The sequence below is a fragment of the Anopheles gambiae genome, chromosome 3 (assembly GCF_943734735.2).
Source record: "Anopheles gambiae chromosome 3, idAnoGambNW_F1_1, whole genome shotgun sequence".
NCBI classification, from domain to species: domain Eukaryota; kingdom Metazoa; phylum Arthropoda; class Insecta; order Diptera; family Culicidae; genus Anopheles; species Anopheles gambiae.
The window spans coordinates 55,932,973-55,956,392 of record NC_064602.1 but is presented as its reverse complement, the minus strand read 5'-3'; the positions used below and the strand labels follow the sequence as shown (position 1 = coordinate 55,956,392).

General features: G+C 40.6%; 1 protein-coding gene across 4 annotated transcripts in view; it reads right to left on the bottom strand.

The window, feature by feature from the left end:
* The window catches only part of LOC1271158 (transcription factor Dp), a 40,903-nt gene that overhangs the window by 2,954 nt on the left and 14,529 nt on the right, over window positions 1-23,420 (bottom strand). For 2 of the 4 annotated variants that reach the window (XM_061658725.1, XM_309901.4), the window contains exons 2-6: window positions 17,512-17,711; window positions 7,489-7,558; window positions 7,358-7,425; window positions 6,256-7,280; window positions 6,086-6,168 (exon numbers count right to left, since the gene is read on the bottom strand). In XM_061658725.1, the coding sequence (XP_061514709.1) occupies window positions 6,086-6,168; window positions 6,256-7,280; window positions 7,358-7,425; window positions 7,489-7,558; window positions 17,512-17,646 (1,381 nt within the window). In that variant the 5' untranslated portion in view covers window positions 17,647-17,711. Of the gene's footprint in view, window positions 1-6,085; window positions 6,169-6,255; window positions 7,281-7,357; window positions 7,426-7,488; window positions 7,559-17,511; window positions 17,712-23,420 lie in introns of those variants that run through there. The other 2 variants (XM_061658726.1, XM_061658727.1) reach the window with 2 other exon arrangements.

The window sequence follows — 23,420 nt, the reverse complement described above, 5'->3', positions numbered from 1 at the left end:
GACAACCTGCCCGCTAGGCAAAGCGACGAAAAAACTCATTGCCTTTCGCGCATTTTCTCATGCCTACTTTTTCCCTCCTACGGCAAATGTGTCAAGCAGCTCGTAGAGCTACCCGTCCCTTGCTCCGCCTCCTACCCTTCGCCTGAGCGCGCTGTCGAAGATTTGCATGTACCCAAGCGAAATTTTTCGGGGATAATGAACACAAACTCATGCCATCTCTTTTAATTCATCAGCCTTACTCTCCCACACGCATCGATGAACTTTTACACATCTCTTTGATCATTGTACTATGTTTGAAGGGTTTAAAACTGATAGATAACGATTCATGTTCATGAACTGGTAATGGTCAAATGGTAATATTTGTAATATTTGTACTAGGCATGTGTAAAATGAACGAGAATCGCACCGTTCGAACAGTTCGGTAAAGTGCACGAACGAACGAGGTTCTTAGCAAAAAGAACGACCAGGACTTTTGGAAGAATCTGACTACACCGAACGCGTTCGAACGTTCCGTTCAGCGTTCGACGGCACACATAAATGTGGCAATAAAACGTGCAAAATCATATTGCTTTCTCGCTCTTTCTCGCACCGTGCGAACGGGTCATCAGAGATCAAAATGTACCCTGTTGGTGTTGAAATCGTACCCATACAACTCAATTCCTCGAACGCCGTCGAATTTGTCCAGCAGTGTTCGATACGTGTGCTGTTGGTGTGGAAATCGTATCTACACAACTGAATTCATCGAACGCGTTCGAACTGGTGTTCGATCTGTGTTCTGTTGGTGTGTACATCGTACCTACACAACTGAATTCATCGAACGCGTTCGATCTGATCCGTTAGTGTTCGATCTGTGTTCTGTTGGTATGTAAATCGTACCTACACAACTGAATTCATCGAACGCGTTCGAACTGGTGTTCGATCTGTGTTCTGTTGGTGTGTAAATCGTACTTACACAAATGAATTCATCGAACGCGTTCGAACTGGTGTTCGATCTGTGGTCTGTTTGTGTGTAAATCGTACCTACACAACTAATTCAACGAACGCGTTCGAACTGGTGTTCGATCTGTGTTCTTTTTTTATTCAGCAGGGACGGCTTTGCCGTATTGCTTAAAAAATCTGTTGTGTTCTGTTGGTGTATAAATCGTACCTACACAACTGAATTCATCGAACGCGTTCGAACTGGCTCATTTGTGTTCGATCTGTGTTCTGTTGGTATGGAAATTATACCTATACAATTCAATAGATCGAGCCTGTTCAAACGGATTAGTCATTGTTCGCGAATGAACTGAACTGAATTGATTGCGCTCATCATGGTGATCCATATTAAATAAGTTTTTTTTTAAATAGAATCCTTGAGTGTGTATACGGCATGGGGTACAATATATGCAGGAGACGTTTTTGCTCGTATTAGTTTTTTACATGCTAGTTTTTGGTCGGTTTTGCGATGGATTGTGTTGACCAGACAGCCGAGTGTTTAATGTTTTTAAATGATTGGTTTCAACCGCAGAATGAGTACTTCTTTGGCTACAGTATTGTAACAGATTTACTACTAACAGTAGGTCACATCTAACTTAGCATTGCCAAAAGCCAGGTAAAAAGACGTTAACCACCAGAAGCGCAAGCGCATAGCCAGCAGCCAGGTAAAGAAACGTTAAACACCAGAAGCGTAAACGTTCTCGTGTTTTACCCCAGAACATAAATAAGGAAAACGCGCCACACATAAGCAATTAAACTTCCGTAAAACCCAAGCATAAACAGGAAAACGTTCGCTACATCCACAATGCACGGATAGTTGATAAAACACAGGCACGCTAGGTATAATTTAAGAAACACCTGTAAAAACCCAAACCCGGAAAACCAAATGAAAGCTCACATTTGACAAACATCTGGTTGCCAAATGTGTCACAACTTTCACACCATCTTTCTTATAAATAAAGCTCGAATTGATGGCGAAGTCAGTTCACCTTCCATAGACACGTAGATCACTCGTGTTCTGGTGCATCTCACCAATTTGCAGATTCCGCCGAAGGCTCTACTCAATTTGATAATCATTTTTGGTTATCAGCTGTTCAGTCAGTTGACCGATCAGCATTACCCTCATCGAAATAAAGTGCACGTTTGCACTAGTTCCGCCCAACTTCTCCCACGGTGTCCGATTCCGCCTCGGTCATCAACTCGACGCGCAAGGTCGATCCAGTCCGCGATTCCGCCGACGTAAGCAAGTGCTTCTTTTCGGACTTAGCGTAAGTGCGAACAGGTTGACGTAACCGATACGCGACAAATGTGTTTACATTTTGGTGTCGCGTTCCGTACGATCCCCTTCCTCGTCCCACACCCTTTCACTGTGCTCCGCGCATTGACTCACCGAAACGGAAATTTGTACTATGGTCGACCTGAGTTCAATTCCATTTTTATTGCTTTCATTGATGTTAAAAATTTTCTTTTATTTATAAAACATCTAGCTCCAGAAGCTTCAGACCCCTTTACTCGTTGTTAGAAATGCGTGTTTAATAGTCAATCTGTTATTTTTATTGTATTATTTATTTCTTATAATTAATTTAGTATCAGTACCCCTTCATACAACAAAACAAGCAAATAGCACGATCATGAATAATCATATGGTGGCACAACTGACAAATTGATTCGAAGTACAGTAGAGCGTCGATTATCCGGACAGCTGGGGACCGGACGGATGGCGGTTAATCGATGTCCAAGAAATGTCAAACGCATATAAAAAATATGCAATTCACTAGTTTTATGATTAATTTATGAATAATTAAACATAAAAATAAAAATAAAAATAAACATAAACATAAACATAAACATAAACATAAACATAAACATAAACATAAACATAAACATAAACATAAACATAAACATAAACATAAACATAAACATAAACATAAACATAAACATAAACATAAACATAAACATAAACATAAACATAAACATAAACATAAACATAAACATAAACATAAACATAAACATAAACGCTGAAATGTAAAAATGACTAAGGAATAGTTAGCTCACGTTGGAGGGTTTGCTGTGCAACGCACAAAACCCTACTTCAAAGTAGCGCACGCAACACAGGTGGCCATTGTCGTGCACAGGAAAGCTTAAACCAAATTGCATAAAGCATAACTTTATGTGACACAATTCTTTTCCTTTCGTATGTTGTAGATTACACAGATAGGCTGAGCCATCTACACATGGTTGCGAGTGTGCGTGTGTATGCAAAATTGTCGCCAAATATGTATTCTTTCGGAAAGTTATGATCCGGTCAAAGAAAGGAAGGTGTTCATGACAGTGTTTTTTTTTTTTGCTTCTTCATGCTTCCTCATGGGGAGGTGCATGCTTCCTCCTGCCTGCGGCGTATGTATAGATCGGGCAGGAGACAATGTGGCAGAGTATGGAAGCTACCCGCAGAATAGGATAGGAGCGGTCCCACGGCACCGCCATCATTCCGCACATCTTAACAGTATGCCCGGCGTGGGTTCTAATCGCGTATGAACAGTTTCTGTCACTCGGCGTTATGAAAACGACTCCATGCCAACAAGCCATCAGATCCTGGACGGACAGGTGCAACACCATAGGCCGTGGGGCCATGGGGTTTCTCAACGCTCATTTTCTTAAGCACTCATGAGTGCTTTTGAGAAACCTACGTTCTCAACGTTTGTCGAATCGGAACAAAATCGGTTTTGAGAATCTTTGAGAATCTTTGAGAAAGTTGACGATGCAGCGATCGGCTAACTGAAATATGGAGAATTGCGCTATTTGTTTATCGGAAATCACTTTGGAAAATGTATTCAATGTATATAATTGAAAAAATAAAAAAATGCGATCAAACACATATTTTCTATTTAAAGCTCCAAATAAAGCTTGAGTGGCAATAACAATTTCTCTGAGGGAGAAAAACTGACGACGGCCACGGGCTCGCGTCTGAGAACAAGATTTGAGTGCTTGAGAAACTTAAATGAGTGTTTGAGAATGTTTTCTCAGCTTGAGAAAGCCCCATGGCCCCGCGGCCATACGCGCACCGTATAAACAAAACCAAAATCCTCTTTGGTTTGGATGTGGTGTGAGTGTGTGTGAGTGTGTGTGAGTGTGTGTGAGTGTGTGTGAGTGTGTGTGAGTGTGTGTGAGTGTGTGAGTGTGTGTGAGTGTGTGTGAGTTTGTGTGAGTGTGTGTGAGTTTGTGTGAGTGTGTGTGAGTGTGTGTGAGTGTGTGTGAGTGTGTGTGAGTGTGTGTGAGTGTGTGTGAGTGTGTGTGAGTGTGTGTGAGTGTGTGTGAGTGTATGTGAGTGTGTGTGAGTGTGTGTGAGTGTGTGTGAGTGTGTGTGAGTGTGTGTGAGTGTGTGTGAGTGTGTGTGAGTTTGTGTGAGTTTGTGTGAGTTTGTGTGAGTTTGTGTGAGTTTGTGTGAGTTTGTGTGAGTTTGTGTGAGTGTGTGTGATTTTGTGTGAGTTTGTGTGAGTGTGTGTGAGTGTGTGTGAGTGTGTGTGAGTGTGTGTGAGTGTGTGTGAGTGTGTGTGAGTGTGTGTGAGTGTGTGTGAGTGTGTGTGAGTGTGTGTGAGTGTGTGTGAGTGTGTGTGAGTGTGTGTGAGTGTGTGTGAGTGTGTGTGAGTTTGTGTGAGTTTGTGTGAGTTTGTGTGAGTTTGTGTGAGTTTGTGTGAGTTTGTGTGAGTTTGTGTGAGTTTGTGTGAGTTTGTGTGAGTTTGTGTGAGTTTGTGTGAGTTTGTGTGAGTTTGTGTGAGTTTGTGTGAGTTTGTGTGAGTTTGTGTGAGTTTGTGTTTGTGTTTGTGTTTGTGTTTGTGTTTGTGTTTGTGTTTGTGTTTGTGTTTGTGTTTGTGTTTGTGTTTGTGTTTGTGTTTGTGTTTGTGTTTGTGTTTGTGTTTGTGTTTGTGTTTGTGTTTGTGTTTGTGTTTGTGTTTGTGTTTGTGTTTGTGTTTGTGTTTGTGTTTGTGTTTGTGTTTGTGTTTGTGTTTGTGTTTGTGTTTGTGTTTGTGTTTGTGTTTGTGTTTGTGTTTGTGTTTGTGTTTGTGTTTGTGTTTGTGTTTGTGTTTGTGTTTGTGTTTGTGTTTGTGTTTGTGTTTGTGTTTGTGTTTGTGTTTGTGTTTGTGTTTGTGTTTGTGTTTGTGTTTGTGTTTGTGTTTGTGTTTGTGTTTGTGTTTGTGTTTGTGTTTGTGTTTGTGTATCGGTCGCCATTCATACTTTTTCGAGCGGCGTAAATTCTCAATTGAGCGCTGCTTTTTTCTACTCGGGCCTTGTGGAATATTTATCATTCATCTTTGCCCCTCTTCAGCATTCGATTATTTATTGTGCTATTAGCACTTCAACCTGCTCCTCTAAGATCCTAAGATCCTCTGTGAAAAAACTCCGTATAATGGATGAAAACGAATTCGGCGGAATAGACATATGTTCGTGAACATTATTTCGGGCCAATAAAGTAGCACGTCAGAATACAAATACGTCTTAATTAAGATGAATTGTGCAGATCACATCGCCTGAAAAATATGTAAACAAACACTGATTCGCCGCAAGCGCGATCTCACAATGGATTGATTTTTTTTTAAACGATAATTTTTATGTCAAAGGTAAAAAATGGTTTCATCGACTTTTCCTAAGTTGAATAAAAGAACCATAGCAGCCAATTTCAAACAGAAAAAAAGAAAAGAAAAGAAAATTTTAATGAATTTTATTAGTACATGCTGTCCCCAAGATACGCTATTATTGACAACAGAGAATAAACCGCGTATCGCGAAATTCCTCGTAAGTCGGATTACGCAATTTCCAGCCAAAATATCCAGCTGATGTAATGTAATTTCCATGCAATAGGTAGTTTTAGTCATTCAATTAATTATTTATTAATTAATGCTGGGGGTTTACTAGCTGTTGAACCAATGAAGAAACCCAATTTACCCGGAAATACCGTTTTTTACCAGGTAAAAACTCGTGGATGTTTTCATTTAATTGGAAAAACCCGATTTGATTCATCCCTGCCCATGATCTAGATTCCAGAACCAACACACGTTACATAATATATGTAGAATAAGTTATACATAAATAGAATAATTTTCTGAATAATTACCTAATGATAATCCAATACGCTTTAAAATTTGTACATCATCATGAATCTCAAAGGAATCTTCGAATTTGAAGGAATATTCAGATCTGTGTAAAGATGTAAGAAGAAAAAATTAGTCGAAAATAGTTGCAAAGGTACGTATATACATTAAGATGAAACACTCTCCAACTTACTTATCATTTGAAATGTTGCAATTAATGTTAGATTTTCTATCAGTATTTACGATAATAAATGGCAATTGCACCGCAGAATTGGGATTAGGTATCAGCCCTCGTTCTTCATTTGCTTTGTTGCGTGCAATTAGAGATTTCAAAGCGACATGCTGTTGAACCAGATCAAGAAGTTGTTGTTGTTTTATTTCAATCCGACGACGGGCTTTTTCATTTTCTTTCTCTAATTCCTCACATTCCTGTAAAGTGTTACTCGTTGGTAAACCGTGCCAACGAATTTCTTTTTTTTCCTTGGAAATAATTTTCATAGCCATCAACACGTTTAAAGCGTCATAAACACGTCGCCTGATATTTTTTTGGTCATATGTTCCGGGATCAACTCCTTGATTATGATTTTGAGTTTCCTCTGCGACTAATTCATTGGCTACCTCGTTATAGGTGGTGGTTCCTTTTGCTTTGACCTTTTCACATACCTTCATTGAAAAATGTCGCAAACCTCGTCCTGCTTTATCCGCTTTCTGGCGTCGAGATGCAGGAGTATGGATTTGACTTGTAGATGTTTTTTTACTGTATGAGTGCTGTTGCTGTTGGTGGTCTTTATAACTGTGATTCGATTGTAGGGATTTTACTGCGGATGCACAGGACAGCTGAAGGTAGGGTGGAGAATCATTCCCACTTTCATTATAACTCTTAGAAATTGTTGCAATTTTGGTGACTCCTTTTTCAAGCGACACTATTTCGCTGATTGTATTCAGTGGTTTATTTAAAATAGATGCAGTTTTACTGTCGCCATTATATCGCACCGTGGTGCTAAATGGGTTGCTGACAACGGTCAATGATGATGATTTCGTCATTACTGGAGAAGAGGGAATTCGATTGGAAGCACCCACACTCAATGTTTTAGCAAAAACTGTATTATTTGTATGAACGGCTGTTACGTTGGTTTGTAAAGAACTATTTGCAGAAGGAGAAAATGTTAAATTTCTACTGACAGAATGTGATGAAGAAGACGTCGAGATAACCTTGTACTGTAAAGAAAAACAAACAGCTATTATTATACAATCAACATAAAGGGCATAATCAATTATAATAAACAAACACTAACCACTTTTGGGGCAAGAACTACTTTGCCATTTGCATTTTTGTTAGACGGTGATGTAGGAAGAAACAATTCTGTTGAAAAATAAATAAAATAAATCATTTTCTTTCAAAGTGTGACTATTTTGAAAAACATACTGGGTTTGCCACCAACAGGGATTATTTTTTGTCCAGGAGAGAGCTTTCGTACCAAAGGCATCGTAAAATTCTGAAATTATGTGATAAGATGATTCCAATTTCATCCGATGAAATCCATAAATTGAGTGCGTAAAGGGGCAAATAATTTAGAAATCGTGGAAAGCGAGGCAAAATGGGCACCCTCTGAATTTCAATGCTCAAAATGTATTCATTGGAGTGTTCTATAAACACCATGTAAGTTTCATAACCCTTCAAAAACAAATAACCAAGAAAAATGCAAAAAAGATTTAGTAGCATATTGATGTAATTTTTGTCACATCAAAAATAAGTTTAAACCAGTGTCACATGGATGCGTTTAAGTTTTACATGATATATTTTTAAAGATATGATATTTCTATACAATTTGTCAAGGCGATTGAATGCGTATTTTTACTAATATAACAAAAAAAAATACAAAAAATGGGGCAAGATGGACAGTTACGCTTGGGGCAAAATGGGCAGATGCTTGTGACATTCGACGCTTGGTGAGACTATGGTGTTGTATTTGTCGCCTCAATAATGGTAACAGGCACAGCTTCAAAACATTCGATTTTGTAGATTGAAACATGTAAAAACTGTTTTAATTTTGAAAACATATTTTTGGAAGAATTTTAAGAGCTTTCCTGACCAGCAAAACAAAAGATAGAACGAAAATACATTTCACGAAACGTGCGCATATTGCCCCAGTGTTTTCAAATTTTAAAGTTTGTTTACATATGCCCATTTTACCCCGCGTGTCAAGATAGCTTTTCGTAAAACATCTACATCTAAAAGGAATATTCAGTAAACTGCTTAACATACCCATTTTGCCCCGGTTTCCCTTACTCGACTGTGATGATCGGAGATGATACTCACACAGCTTGTGTGAACGGATTGGTGATATTATTTCAACAAGCTTTTGGTCAGTCACTTGGTCGAGACCAAGGACTGTGTAGGAACGAGGTCAAGTAATGTAGAACGATTTGACAAGTAGCCATAAGTTCGTTACAATAGTTTGACATCTTAAAGCCCTTTTCGATTCAAATTTTAATTATGATTTTAATAATGGAACGGGCTGGTTAACACAAGAAAATTGTTAATTCTTTCATTAATTTTACAGGAAAAGTATGTATGCCTGTAGTAAATATATATGTTACAGGGTTTGATGAATTTTCAAGGGCTTTCTGCTGTGGCATTCAAGATGACCAAACCAATTTTAGCGAATATTTGACCTCGTTCCTACACAGTCCTAGGTCCGAACCCACTTGACTATTGTCGTAAGACCAATGGCTTGAACTCGGTTTAATCCCATTCAAAGATCAAGATACTTGTATGAACGCGCGCGGGGCTTGTACATGAGCGTAACCCTGATATAGCGTATGGCCACGGAGGTGACAAAAAAATGGCAAAACAATCTAGAATCTAGAATCTAGAATCTCGAATCAAAGTGTATGTAGTCCAGGTGGTTTCATAGTATTTTTTTATATCCAATTTTGAACATCACTTTTTTACAGGACCGGTGAAAGCTTTGCTCAATCAAGCGTTCTAGTAGATTGACGAATACACAAAACACTCTTAAAATCTTCATTCAGAAGCAGAAGCGATAAAAATCATCCTTCTACTAAATTCATTCACATTGGGATAAGCCCACCTGTATATTATACCCACTGTTTGGGATTGAAATGCGCCAAACTGTAGGCAATTTGTTGTGCACGTGAATTAAGGCATAAACCCAATAGCAGCGCCATCTCGAGGCAATGACACAATTACTCCCAACTTCACAGTAGCGCCATCTGCGTGATTAGTTATGCATATCATAGGGTCAAAGGGTGATGATATTGGCTAATAATTAGGAAACATTTGTATGTCCACGGAAAGAGGGGAAATTAAGCCAGCGTACAAACCCAAAAATGTAAACATCGCTAACGGAACACAGCAATTTGTAATGAGTACCCCAAGAAATACATTCCGAATTCAGTTAACAGCACAGATTTTGGAGCCAGAATTTAATTCTACATCTTCATATCACCTTGCTAGCAAATCTTGCATAGAGTCCTTGGCGGGTAGGGTAGCTCTTGCTTGACACTTGTTAGCGCTCTCCGGTGAATATGGTAACTGTGCTGATTTTTGCTCCCTTGGAAAACTCGAGTCGCGAGTTTTAACTATCTAGTGTGGGGCGCAATCCTACACATTTTGGTCCTTCGAACCGGATAGCCGGAAACCCTGAAATTCCGGTATGTTACGTAATAAAGTGAAGTAACAGTGAAAAAGTGAAGACATGCCAACCATGGCGGTAAACATTCTTCGAACCAGTGACGACGACATCTAATGCAGAACTTCCCTTCGTGGTGCGCGTTGACTCGGACAACGGCACACGGCTGGCCAGCGCAGGTTCATCCACTGGCAGCCGACTCATCCCTTCGTGGTGCGCGTTGATTTGGTCAACGGCACACGGCTGGCCAGCGCAGGTTCATCCACTGGCAGCCGACTCATCTCTTCGTGGTGCGCGTTGATTTGGTCAACGGCACACGGCTGGCCAGCGCAGGTTCATCCACTGGCAGCCGACTCATCCCTTCGTGGTGCGCGTTGATTTGGTCAACGGCACACGGCTGGCCAGCGCAGGTTCATCCACTGGCAGCCGACTCATCCCTTCGTGGTGCGCGTTGATTTGGTCAACGGCACACGGCTGGCCAGCGCAGGTTCATCCACTGGCAGCCGATTCTTCCCTTCGTGGTTCGCGTTGACTCGGACAACGGCACACGGCTGGCCAGCGCAGGTTCATCCACTGGCAGCCGACTCATCCCTTCGTGGTGCGCGTTGATTTGGTCAACGGCACACGGCTGGCCAGCGCAGGTTCATCCACTGGCAGCCGACTCATCCCTTCGTGGTGCGCGTTGATTTGGTCAACGGCACACGGCTGGCCAGCGCAGGTTCATCCACTGGCAGCCGATTCTTCCCTTCGTGGTGCGCGTTGACTCGGACAACGGCACACGGCTGGCCAGCGCAGGTTCATCCACTGGCAGCCGACTCATCCCTTCGTGGTGCGCGTTGATTTGGTCAACGGCACACGGCTGGCCAGCGCAGGTTCATCCACTGGCAGCCGACTCATCCCCTCGTGGTGCGCGTTGATTTGGTCAACGGCACACGGCTGGCCAGCGCAGGTTCATCCACTGGCAGCCGACTCATTCCTTCGTGGTGCGCGTTGATTTGGTCAACGGCACACGGCTGGCCAGCGCAGGTTCATCCACTGGCAGCCGACTCATCCCTTCGTGGTGCGCGTTGATTTGGTCAACGGCACACGGCTGGCCAGCGCAGGTTCATCCACTGGCAGCCGACTCATCCCCTCGTGGTGCGCGTTGATTTGGTCAACGGCACACGGCTGGCCAGCGCAGGTTCATCCACTGGCAGCCGACTCATCCCTTCGTGGTGCGCGTTGATTTGGTCAACGGCACACGGCTGGCCAGCGCAGGTTCATCCACTGGCAGCCGATTCATCCCTTCGTGGTGCGCGTTGATTTGGTCAACGGCACACGGCTGGCCAGCGCAGGTTCATCCACTGGCAGCCGATTCTTCCCTTCGTGGTGCGCGTTGACTCGGGCAACGGCACACGGCTGGCCAGCGCAGGATCATCCACTGGCAGCCGATTCTTCCCTTCGTGGTGCGCGTTGACTCGGACAACGGCACACTGCTCACTCAGCGTGAGATTCATTTCATCATTTGGCACATTTCGTTGGAAATCATTGTATCGCAAAAAATCAGCGTCGAATTAAGTAATGCCGACAACTCGATCCACATCGAAGCGTACGGAAAGCCAAGCAATGCAATCAGAAAACGCAACACCTCAGCCTGAGATGCAAGCCTCGCACTCAAAAACACAAGCTGAAGCCATGGAGTTCGCCAAAGCGAAAGCAGTTGTTTAACAATCATTCCATGATGCAGAGTTGTCTACTAAACAACGCGAGCTGAAAATGTTGCGACTGCATCATTCTAGTCAGCAACGAAAACTCGAAAAGTTGGTGGAAGACGTCACAACAACACCAGTAAATGCAACTACATACAACGTGAAATACAGCTACCTGCAAGATCTAGAAGCAAAACAAACAGAGATCTTTGAGAAAATAGTAGCCCTGGACCCAATAGACATCGAAAACGACTTTTTTGACGACGAAGCATGTGCTTGTATGTACATGAAATTAGACACCATGATAGCAAACGGAACTCCAATTGCTGCACCTACTGCAGTGACTCCTGTGGTATCTTCTTCATTACATCATCTGAACATTCCAATGCCAACATTTGATGGAACATATGAACAGTGGCCTAAGTTCAAGGCCATGTTCCTGGATATTGTGAAGGAATCTAGTGCATCGGATGCGGTGAAGTTACATCACCTTAACAAGGCCTTGATTGGAAAGGCTAGTGGCGTGCTGAATGCAAGTCTTATCGCCGGAAACAACTTCGCAAGTGCATGGCAATTGCTGGAGGATCGCTTTGAAAATCCTCGCGTGATCGTGGACAGACACATCGCGGGATTATTGCAGATGAAACCCGTGGTCAAGGAGTCTGCACGTGGGCTGCGCGAGTTGCTGGAATGCTGTAGAACTCATGTAGACGGTCTATCCTACATGAAGAAAGAAGTTGATGGAACCAGCGAACTAATCATCACCCACATCTTGACTTCATGTTTCGATCCTGAAACAAGGAAGCTGTGGGAGCGGACGATGAACAGAGGAGAGTTTCCGAAGCTGAAGACAACATTGGAGTTTTTATGCAGACAGTGCGAAGTGCTGGATCAGTGTGCCTCTGAGAGAGGAGAAAGAGGCGACAAAGGCAAAATGGTGAGCGCCAAGGTGTACACAGCTTCCATTCAAAACTGCAAGCTCTGCAACGATGATCAGCATAACATCGTTCACTGTCCTGAGTTTTTGGCGTTATCAACACGAGAGAGACAGATTAAGGCTCAAGATCTTCGGCTTTGTTACAATTGCCTTGGGGCTGGTCACTCTTCACGACGATGCGAATCAAGGAGGACATGCCGTAGATGCAATAAACAGCATCACACGTTGCTTCATTTTGAGCAACCTGTTGAAATGCCAAGTTCTGAACATGTAGCAACCGCGTCACATCAAGAAGAAGAGACATCAGGCACAGGGTCATCATCTTCAAGCAGCCCATCACCACCTCAAATTGTCTTGAGTGTGCAAGGAGCAGCAAAATCTACCGTCCTGCTATCGACAGTGCTTTTGAACATCGTGGACGATCAAGGAACGAATCATCAAGCTCGTGCACTGCTAGACAGTGGCGCACAATCGAACTTCATTTCTGGACGACTGGTGCAGCTGCTACGATTGCCACGGAAGATAGTGAACATTCCGTTGTCGGGCATAGGTGGCAGTTCAACCATAAATGTGCGACATTCGGTAAGAGCTACAATACGGTCACGTTGTTCCGAAGACGCCTTCACTTTGGATATGTTGGTCTTGGCTACCCCGTCGGCATCTTTACCAACCCAACCGGTAGACATCAGTAGCTGGAACATCCCGGAAGACTACATCTTAGCTGATCCCACCTTTAACCAGCCGGGACGTGTAGACATCATCCTTGGAGCAGAACTGTTTTATGAATTCCTGAAGGAGCGCCGCGTGTATTGGACAACGCTGAAATGTCCTTGTCACATCATCAGTTATCAGCAACGCAGTCATCAGACATCGTAGTGATCTTCAAAGTGGCCTGCGCAACGGAGTAATCGAAATTCAGAATCACGAGTTAAGGGTCGGACGGACCAAACGAGAAGGAGCATCCGTAGCTGACGTCATCTATCCTAAATCATCAGAGAGAGCAGCTGAGACATCTACCAGTGATTCTACCGCAGTCTGTCTTGATGGCAGTGATTTTGGTGGCATCATATCTGCAACGGGTATACCAAGAAACCACGATTGGGAACTTTGGGCAAGATTGGGAACATCACTATAATTGATACGTAGATCAATTTCGTCGTGCACACGTGTGCCATTTTACATGAATTTTGTCATTATTTCACAGAGTTAGTAATCTTTCATATTGAACTAAAGGAACATGAATCAGGGTAGATCTATCACAGAGCGAGATTGCTTTTGCATGAAATTAAATTGTTCCAATTTAAGGTGGCAAGATGTTTGGGATTGAAATGCGCCAAACTGTAGGCAATTTGTTGTGCACGTGAATTAAGGCATAAACCCAATAGCAGCGCCATCTCGAGGCAATGACACAATTACTCCCAACTTCACAGTAGCGCCATCTGCGTGATTAGTTATGCATATCATAGGGTCAAAGGGTGATGATATTGGCTAATAATTAGGAAACATTTGTATGTCCACGGAAAGAGGGGAAATTAAGCCAGCGTACAAACCCAAAAATGCAAACATCGCTAACGGAACACAGCAATTTGTAATGAGTACCCCAAGAAATACATTCCGAATTCAGTTAACAGCACAGATTTTGGAGCCAGAATTTAATTCTACATCTTCATATCACCTTGCTAGCAAATCTTGCATAGAGTCCTTGGCGGGTAGCTCTTGCTTGACACTTGTTGGCGCTCTCCGGTGAATATGGTAACTGTGCTGATTTTTGCTCCCTTGGAAAACTCGAGTCGCGAGTTTTAACTATCTAGTGTGTGGCGCAATCCTACACACCCACTTAGATAGCTGCTCGAAAACTGCTATACAATGTAAACAGCTGACAGGCTGAAATTTCAGCCTACGAACTTCAAATGGAAAGAGCCCCAATATTTGAACACATAGCAATTGGAATAAGTTTTATCTTCACAATCAAAGCCATTTTTACCACCAAACATAACAAATTTACGATAAAAATCAAATTTTTGTGGCTGCTTCGTGGTACCTTAATGGTGGTATGGCTCCTATAGTCGCCGTATTGTGTTCCTGTAGTAGTGGTAAAAAAATACCTAAAAAAACTTTGTGCAATATAAATAAAGCTTTGATTTGAAGCTGTTTTCATATAAATAACAAGAATTACTAAAAATATTGACTTAAGTACAGGGTTTTTCATTTGATAGAACAAAAGTATCTACTATTATGACAAGCGTTGCCGATGATAGTACAACCGCTGCAGATGCAAAAACCAAAGTATCATGCATATGATAACCGTCGCAAATGAAAGCCTAATTGTATCCCTTGATGTTACAAAGCTGGTACGACGCTACCAGCAAAATGTCGTCGAATCAAAGACATTTTTTGAATTTAGAATGAAAGAGTGAAAACTGAACGCGAAGCTTCAATTCATGTCAAAATAGGCAATTTCAAGTCGAAAGAACGTCACCACTAACAAAACTGATTGTGAGCATGTAAATTAAAAAAAAACAACCCTTTGTGGCAAAATTTAACCCTTCGCGGATATATTCGGGAAAGCAAGAATTTTGCTAGCAGCGTCGTATCAGCTTTGTAACATCAAGTGATACAATTGTGCTTTCAACTGCGACGTATAGCAAACGTATAGCAATCAAAAGAAAACCTTAAATTATCGAAACTACTTCCTTCCTTCTTCCCCTATATTTTTGTCTCCACCCTGGTCAGGACACTACCGCCCGAGATAGTACACCGTGTTTTAATACTTTTAGTGTTTTACTCAAAATACGTAGTTTTCTTAGTTTTCTATCGATTTGATTTATTGGAACCTCATTGGAATTTTCTCCTTTTCCGGACTTCCAAATGGATCGATAAATGGCTGAGTAAATCGAATCTTAAGGAATTTACCTACAAATTTGAGAAGTTTTGGATTACGCGTCTTTCGAGTTGCATGTCTCGAGAAATAGTAGTCCGATCGGGATGAAATTTGATAAATGAATCAGCGAATCAACGAATTGAACGACCAACGAAAATGCATGTGACTACAGCAGATTCTGGTACCAGTGGAATCCGAACGAACCCGGACGACCCCGGACGACCCCGGACGGATTCGAATCATTCCAATCAACAATATCAACATGCTTAATCATTCCAGCTGTAATGTCTCAACGCACATGTGATCACGGTAATTTTACTGTACGCACAAGTTTATTGGCTTGCGACTTAACTCCTTCGCATATTTCATCCGACGGACCCACTCCATCCGGTCACAAAAATTATAGCATTATTCCCTCTCTACCTCTCTTTATATCTTTATTCTTTCTCTGTCCCCCTTCACGTGGTCCGGCGAATAACAGCAACTCGCTTTCATCGCTCTTCTTGTCCGCCCAATCACACAAGCCACCCGCTTGCATCGCACGGATTCACGGAATCCTCGTCGGTGTCGATGTATTCGAACAACGATTGTTGGTGCCGCCGATCTAAATAATTGTCGTCAAAATAAATGTCACTCGGATAGCTTTCCACTCGCTCCTTAGACCGCCCTTCTCGCCTGTTGCTCAGAATGCACATCTCGCTCGTTCCATCGGAATGGAACACCAGCCAATAGACCATCAAAGCAGACAGATCGAGAAAGCATGCCCATTTTTTTTAACATTGACAAAAACATTTTGCAACACTGCACGTAGCCATCTGCTTTTAAAAATTGGTCGTGTATGCAAAAATGTTTTTAAAAATTCGAAGAAAAAAAGAATAAGTAAGATCGTATTTTGCACAATTTATAGATTCACTCTTTTTATCTACCTCTTCCGGATTTTTTGCAAATCGCAAAAAAAACCTCTGTCCATATAGTTATAGTTATGCAGGCGGTGTACTTAGAAAAACGCAGTAATCTTTAGGCTGTTCCGTATTGCTTAAAAATTTTACCTAGTTTTATAGCGATAAATTCTGCAAGGATAATTTAGATATTCATTAATTTAATGTGTAAATGCTTCCTTACTAAGTAACAAAAAAGGATAGTAATTTACATTAAACCTTGAATTGCCATTTTCCCATTTACTTTGCACAACTGCAGGACAATTCAACAACATGTTCAACGAGTTGTTGATTCGTTCGAGCATATAATTGAATCTTTCAGCAAGATATTGAATTGTACGGAAGCAGGCGTTGACATGTTCGGCGATTCTATAGTGCTGTCATTTGTTTTGTTTACACCCTGTGCCGCAGCGTTTAATTTTTCATTTTTAAATGTCCTAAACTAAGCAAATAATCATTCCTCATGCTGTTTAATACATGAATTAGTTGAAACAAACATATTTTTCGAAAATCGTTTGTTTACCTACTGATAAGAATCATCCAAGCTGCAGTCCAAGGGGTACGAAAGTGACAGCTCTACAGTATAACCGAACATGTCAACGCCTACTTCCGAACAATTCTATCGGGCTCAGCACAATTTTTCAATCAAAAAAGAATGAATAAGCGCTCACGTAAAACTGACAGTATAACTATTTCTTTTATACTCCTACATGAAGTCGATTCCCATCGAGTTCAGTATTTAGTTTAGGAAAAACATTTTTTTATATTTAATAAATAATTTTTATCACCCAAAATATTGAAAAAAAAAAAACAAAACATTTACCAACTTGCTTTTATATAACATTTTTCAAATACATTAATCTTGATTTAGGAATTATTCTGATATTCTAAAATTTCCGTAGCTCAAAGCGTTGCGGATTTTTCGCCATACAAAGCGGAACGATCGAATTTTTGTAGCATAGTTCATTTTGCTGGTAAGTGTCAAGGTATACCAGTTTTCAAAAAGACCAGTAAAATGAACACCTTGGCGGCGAAATAAGTGTCAAATGACACCAATATGACAGCTGGATCGATCGAATTTTTTCCATCCAAAAATTTTGCTAAGGTCGTATATCTCGCTGAAAGAGTCATATTATTTGCTATATGCTATATTATATGCTCAAACGAATCAACAACTCGCTGAACATGTCAATAATATCATTGAAAACCCTGTAAATGCTAGAGTACTAAGAATGTACTTGTGACGTGTTACAAATAGTAGATTATTGATGAAAAAATAGTCAATCAAATTTTAATTTTCACATTTTAGTTATTTTAGGATAAAATGAATTACAATGAACAAATCTTACCTGTCCACCAATAACGGCCGTGGAGCTAACATTGCTTGCTGTATCGACAAAACTGTCGGAAGTTAAACCTATTCCTTCCTTTCTATGGTTTGACAAACCACTAAGTTTAAGATCTTTTGTGACAAATGATTTCATGGCTGTAACTCCAGCAGTACGTGCTCCTGTTGTCGTGTTCACAACATGAAAAAATTGAGTTTTGCCTAATGAATGAAAATAAATGAAAAAATAAAGAAAGAGAGTTATAGTAAAAAATTACAAACAATAACACTACATTTACATTATAAAGAAACAACACTTATTTCATATTAAAAACTTATTAAAGTACAGTGAATTTTCTCTAAGGTTCATATTCAAGCGACCTACAGTTCCGAGATATTCACCATTGGGAATTAACTCAACGTGTATCCTATGGAATATCCAGGCTGTAACTATAAATATATGCCTGAATTACTTATTACTTTAAATTACTTTTGACGGTTGAATTACTTATTACTGTAATTTACCATTCATGGTGAGAGAGCATTATGCAACCAAATCTCACATATATCTTTGTTATTTATTAAACTTTCGCCTTTTATTCATTACATTTATAAACGTGCATTATAAATAAACATAACTGACACGTACAATGAATACTTTAAAAGTACATATGCGGTGACCGGGCACCAGCCGCCCCGAGCGCCCCTGCCGAGAGCTCTTGCTTGATTGGCCGTTACACACACTATAATCGCTTGGCGCCGACACACACTAAGCCTCGCACGCTTAGTGCGTGCGACAGTGTGTGCGACAGTGTGCGTGATACACTGTCGTCCTCCTGGACGTTGACCAGCGACAGCGCAACTGCCACGTTAAGACCAAGGGTCGGCACGGCTGCCCACAACAATCCTACAGATTTTTTCCTTGGATAGATTCATCTCGAAGAGTCAAAACATGTAAAGAATATGACATGATTGATTAACAATTCATGATAATTGAATTAATTATTGACGATAATGAATCCTACCTTTTCCCCGACAATGGATTGAAAGGAACGTATTTGTCATTTGGATATTTAAATTTACAAAACATTCTTATAAACCGCTCAATGATTGCACACTGCGTATAAATTGTTTTTTATCCAAATATTTAAAAACATTGATGGAAGTTAGCATTTTTCCTTAAAGAATGAGCTTTGGTGCCGCATATTCTACTATTTTTTTAAGAGCACTTTTTCGATTTTTCAAACACATTTGAAAAAAATCTGATTGATTTTTATCAAAACGAATGGATTCGTACATCACAAAATAAGGTTTATTTCGCCCAGTGAATCACTTCAACTTTAAATTTTATTTGTAATCAAACAAATATAATTATTTCTCACGATTCGGTAGCAAACATTAGGATTTTTTATTAAAAAAAACAGTGATTTCAATCAACAGTTTACAGGTCGGGGTACATTGTCCGTAATCGCGAGGGTAATTTTGATTTTCACTAGCGCATCTGGCGGCGACTGATAGAAGCTTTTTTTGGTCGTCGAGAGAATGACCGGATCTCTAAATTAAATATTATTTTCGTCTTTTTTTTTGTTACGAAATTGGCTGAAATGCATGCAGAACAGAACATGTGCAGAATAAAAAAAACATGGAAAAATAGCATATTTTCTGAACCGGCTCCAAATTGTTTGACAAAATGCTTCGGTAGGCCGTCGCCAGATGCGCTAGTGAAAATCGAAATTACACTAGCGAGTACGGTAAATGTACCCCGGTCTTAATAATTGTAACAAAGAGAGTGCTTCAATCCTATTTTTTGCACAGCCTAACACATCATCATTTTGACAGTTTTTTGTTTACAATTAGCGTGCAGCAGATGTGCAAATTCGCTACATACAGGGTTTACCAGTATAATAAACAACTGTCCACTTTTTTCCACATGAATAACAAAAATAAATATGTTTAAATGAATTTAAAAAATGAACCTCAAAAATCATGAGAATGTTTTGTACGGGATAAAATCCCCGGTATCAAAATCCATCCAGCGCGGTTAAATCATTCTCGATAGCAGAACTATAGAGAAGGTTCTTGCAACCGAGCGACAGCGTGTATCATACATTTGGTTTCTGTATGCTACATTCCTATCAATTTCTTTCATTCTCTCCATGCTCCCTACAAAGACTCTTACTCTCATTTATCCATTCCACACATGCTTACGCTCTTTATTACCTCTTTACTCGCACACACATATTTACATACTCACACAATTCACACTGCCGAACACCGGTAAGGGATACACACGTACCCGTCTTGCCTGCCTTCTCTCCTCGTTCTTCCTTTCATCCGCGTTGTGCTCGTCGACTGGTGTGCACGCGTTAAAGATTAGTTCCGTCTCCCTCCCTTCGCTGCCCCCACGTGCTGCGCTAGCGAACTGGATGTTCATCCCTATCTTCCTGCCGCATCCCATGTACCAGACGCTAGCGCATTGAATTATCGTTCCTGCCTTCCTGCCACTTCTCCTTTGTCCGGCACTAGCGCGTTGAAAGATCGTTCTTGCCTTTTTTCCTCACATCTCCTGTTGTTTTTCAGCTCTCCTGGGGATAGAGGAAAATATTAACTATTTTGCCAACAGTTGTTCAATTTAACGCGAACACAATACTTACCAACCAATTGAGTATTGCTTATATCGTGGTCCGTACTCACTTCCGTTCGTGCGTGTTACGATCTCTATAGAAAACGAAATTGATTTGGTATCACCAATTATTAATACCAATAAATTTGATAAATATTGGTGTAACCCTTTACAGCCGTTGCCGTCAAATTTTGCCTCGAAGCAAGGTGTTATAAATGACAAGGTGAAGTTGTTCAGAGCAAAATGACATTTCTCGACTTGACATTTCTCTTCCGGGGGCTCCGGTATAAAAATCGGGGAGGGCTGATGCGGGGTAATGAAATTTGTATGCAGAGAATGACAGATGTCCCCCACAATGTCGCCCAGCAAAAGCGATAAAAATCAACCTTCTAAATACATTATCCTTGCCTCGAAGTCACCAATTTTTGACAGTGTGCACAAGGGCCGTAAAGATATCAGGTCAAGTTATAAGCCCGTTTTGACAGCTAGGTGGAAGAAGAATCGACGAAGAAAACTGACAGTTAGTTTTCCGCTTTTGGCGAACGCTTCAAATTCTCGAAAAAAAATTTCCATTTTAAATCACGGACTGTGTTCTAATAAACTAAAATATTCACCCAAATTGGTCTCCACCAAATATTGACCATGCAAAACGTAAACAATCCATCGATACATATACAAGCGGAAAACCATCTGTCAAAATCGGAGCCCAGGGGGAGGATCGCCAAAAGCGCTATAACTACACCTCATTATACATTCCACCTTGAGTGTGCATCAATTTCTGCCTTTTTTTGACAGTGTGCATAAATTTTTGTCTCGAATGCGTAAATTTTTGTCAGTGCGCATCAATTTTTGTCTCGAAGGCACCAATTTTTGTCTCATGGTCACCAATTTTTGTCGCTTGTTCATGAAATTTTGCCTCTTAATATATATACATGAGTTTACCTGTTTTGACGCGTAGTTAGGGTTATTTAATTGTAGTAACATTTAATTTCAATAAAAATCTGTGGTTTATGAATATTTTATTGGGATTTTAAGGAAAATGCTTCAAAATTTTTGACTAAATTTCAGGTACGTAGATCAACACAGCTGATTGCTTTTGAACAATGAATATACTTTGTACTCCTTAATCGAAAATGGCAGTACAATGATAAACCGTGTGGATTGCGAGAACTATTTTAGGAATTTATTTAACTAATTGCCACGATTGCCGGTCTCGTAATACAGTCGTCAACTCGTACGACTTAATAACATGTCCGTCATGGGTTCAAGCCCCAAATGGACCGTGCCGCCATACGTAGGACTGACTATCCTGCTATGGGGGGATCAATAAGTCACTGAAAGCCAAGCCCACCAGTTGTGGTACAGGCAGGCTTTGATCGACAATGGTCGTTGAGCCAAAAGGTGAAGAAGATTTGCCACTATGCCAAAATGAAGAAATAATCGAGGATTAATCTTCTCTAAATTGTTTTGATATTATTATAAATAAGACGTAAAACTTTGTGAAATATAGAATTCCTGAATTGATTCCTTTGCATTGTATATAGCTCTAATTTTGTTGTGCATTCTGCAATTATGAAAATATTAAAATAACGAAAAAATACCAAGAGACAAAAATGTGTGACCATGAGACAAAAATTGGTGCCTTCGAGACAAAAATTGATGCACACTGACAAAAATTGATGCGCACTGTCAAAAATTGACGCCTTCGGGACAAAAGTTTATACACACTGTCAAAAATTGACGCCTACGAGACAAAAATACATGACTTACGGCCAAAATTTGACGGCAACACCTGTATTAAAAGCTGTACTTACCAAATAGTTTTTCCGTATTGGTTTTACGAGAGAGAAAAACGGGCACAAATCGACGCGTCCTGCCGCTTGCAAACTTGATTTCACACTACCACATTTTCATGTGAACGCGAAGCAGCGCCTTCCTCGTGTGGCTATACAATGATACAACGAGCGTACGAGAGGAGAACGCTAGCGTGAACGATTGATGTAGCAAGCAAAATTGGACAAGTCACAGAAAAGCGAGACGGAAGAGATTCTCTCCAACGATGGAAAGAGAAGAGACATATGAACCATGAGGATGGTTGGTGTGACACAGCCAAGTTGCGAACTGACCAACACCCAAGAGCAAGACAAAGCGTTAAAATTTCTAAATTATAGAATGAGAAAAATGATAGAAACACATAAAAATCGCACGATAATGCCGGTTGGGATTGTAATCGCCCACTAAATTCACGGTTAAATTCGACACGACCGGAACAGCACGAGAAATGAATAACAGAAGACGAGTACAAGGTAGAACGAGCATGCACACCATACTCGAAGTACGCAAGAACCTATATCGGTGAACGGAAGTATTGCACCAGTGCGAATGAGAAGTACACACAAGTAGTCCCCGAGACACACGGTACCTGTTATACGCGGATTCGGAGATACGCGGTTTAAAAAAATCAACAGTTCTTTGAGCAAATTGTACTGATTTGACACATCAATTGTCAAATGCCAAATAATTTCCCTTTTAATCGAATGTTTAAAACTAATTAAAAAGGTTTAAAACTGTTAAATTTAGTCAGAATCATATCAAATAATTAAATAAGTGGCTAAAACCATCCCCAGCTTGCAAAATTACACGGAAATTCGATACATTTAGCCAGAAAATCACGAGATTCAGCTTACGCGGAAATTCGTGTTTCTCGGGGACCGTCTGTATATTGCATAACGTATGCGAGAAACGGAAAATGTTCTCCACACACATTGGTGTGATGTTGCTGGCCGGTGGTAGAGGTTGGGAACAATATACAAAACATCCTGTCAATTGAAATGCACTTCGTACGATGATGAACAGTGAACGCAAAAGTTTGTGATAATTCGAAGTTCAACCAATGAGTTCAGATTGTACTTTTAGTGGCAAGAGACGTTTTTGCACTATGTCTATTTGAATGGTAACCTTCAAACGTGGGCTTAGACATAAAAATCCTGTCGTACGTGTAATAACACATTTTGTGTCAAGAAAATGGTTCATGATTATTTAAAGTTTGTTTTATGATATTTCATGCTTTTTCGTAATCAATAACCCCAGAAATGATGTCTACTTCTTTGTTTTGATCGTTTTTCATACATCATATCAAAATATTCTAATTGACAGATACAGTGTTTCTAACCGTACACCAAGCTGGTTGACTGCACTACTTCCAATAGGTTATGGGCCCAGAAGCGTACAGTGATTGAAGCAGAATCTTTTCGCCATTATTCCGAAGAAGTTTTAAGATGAACCCGAACTCTACTGGATCCTCCAGC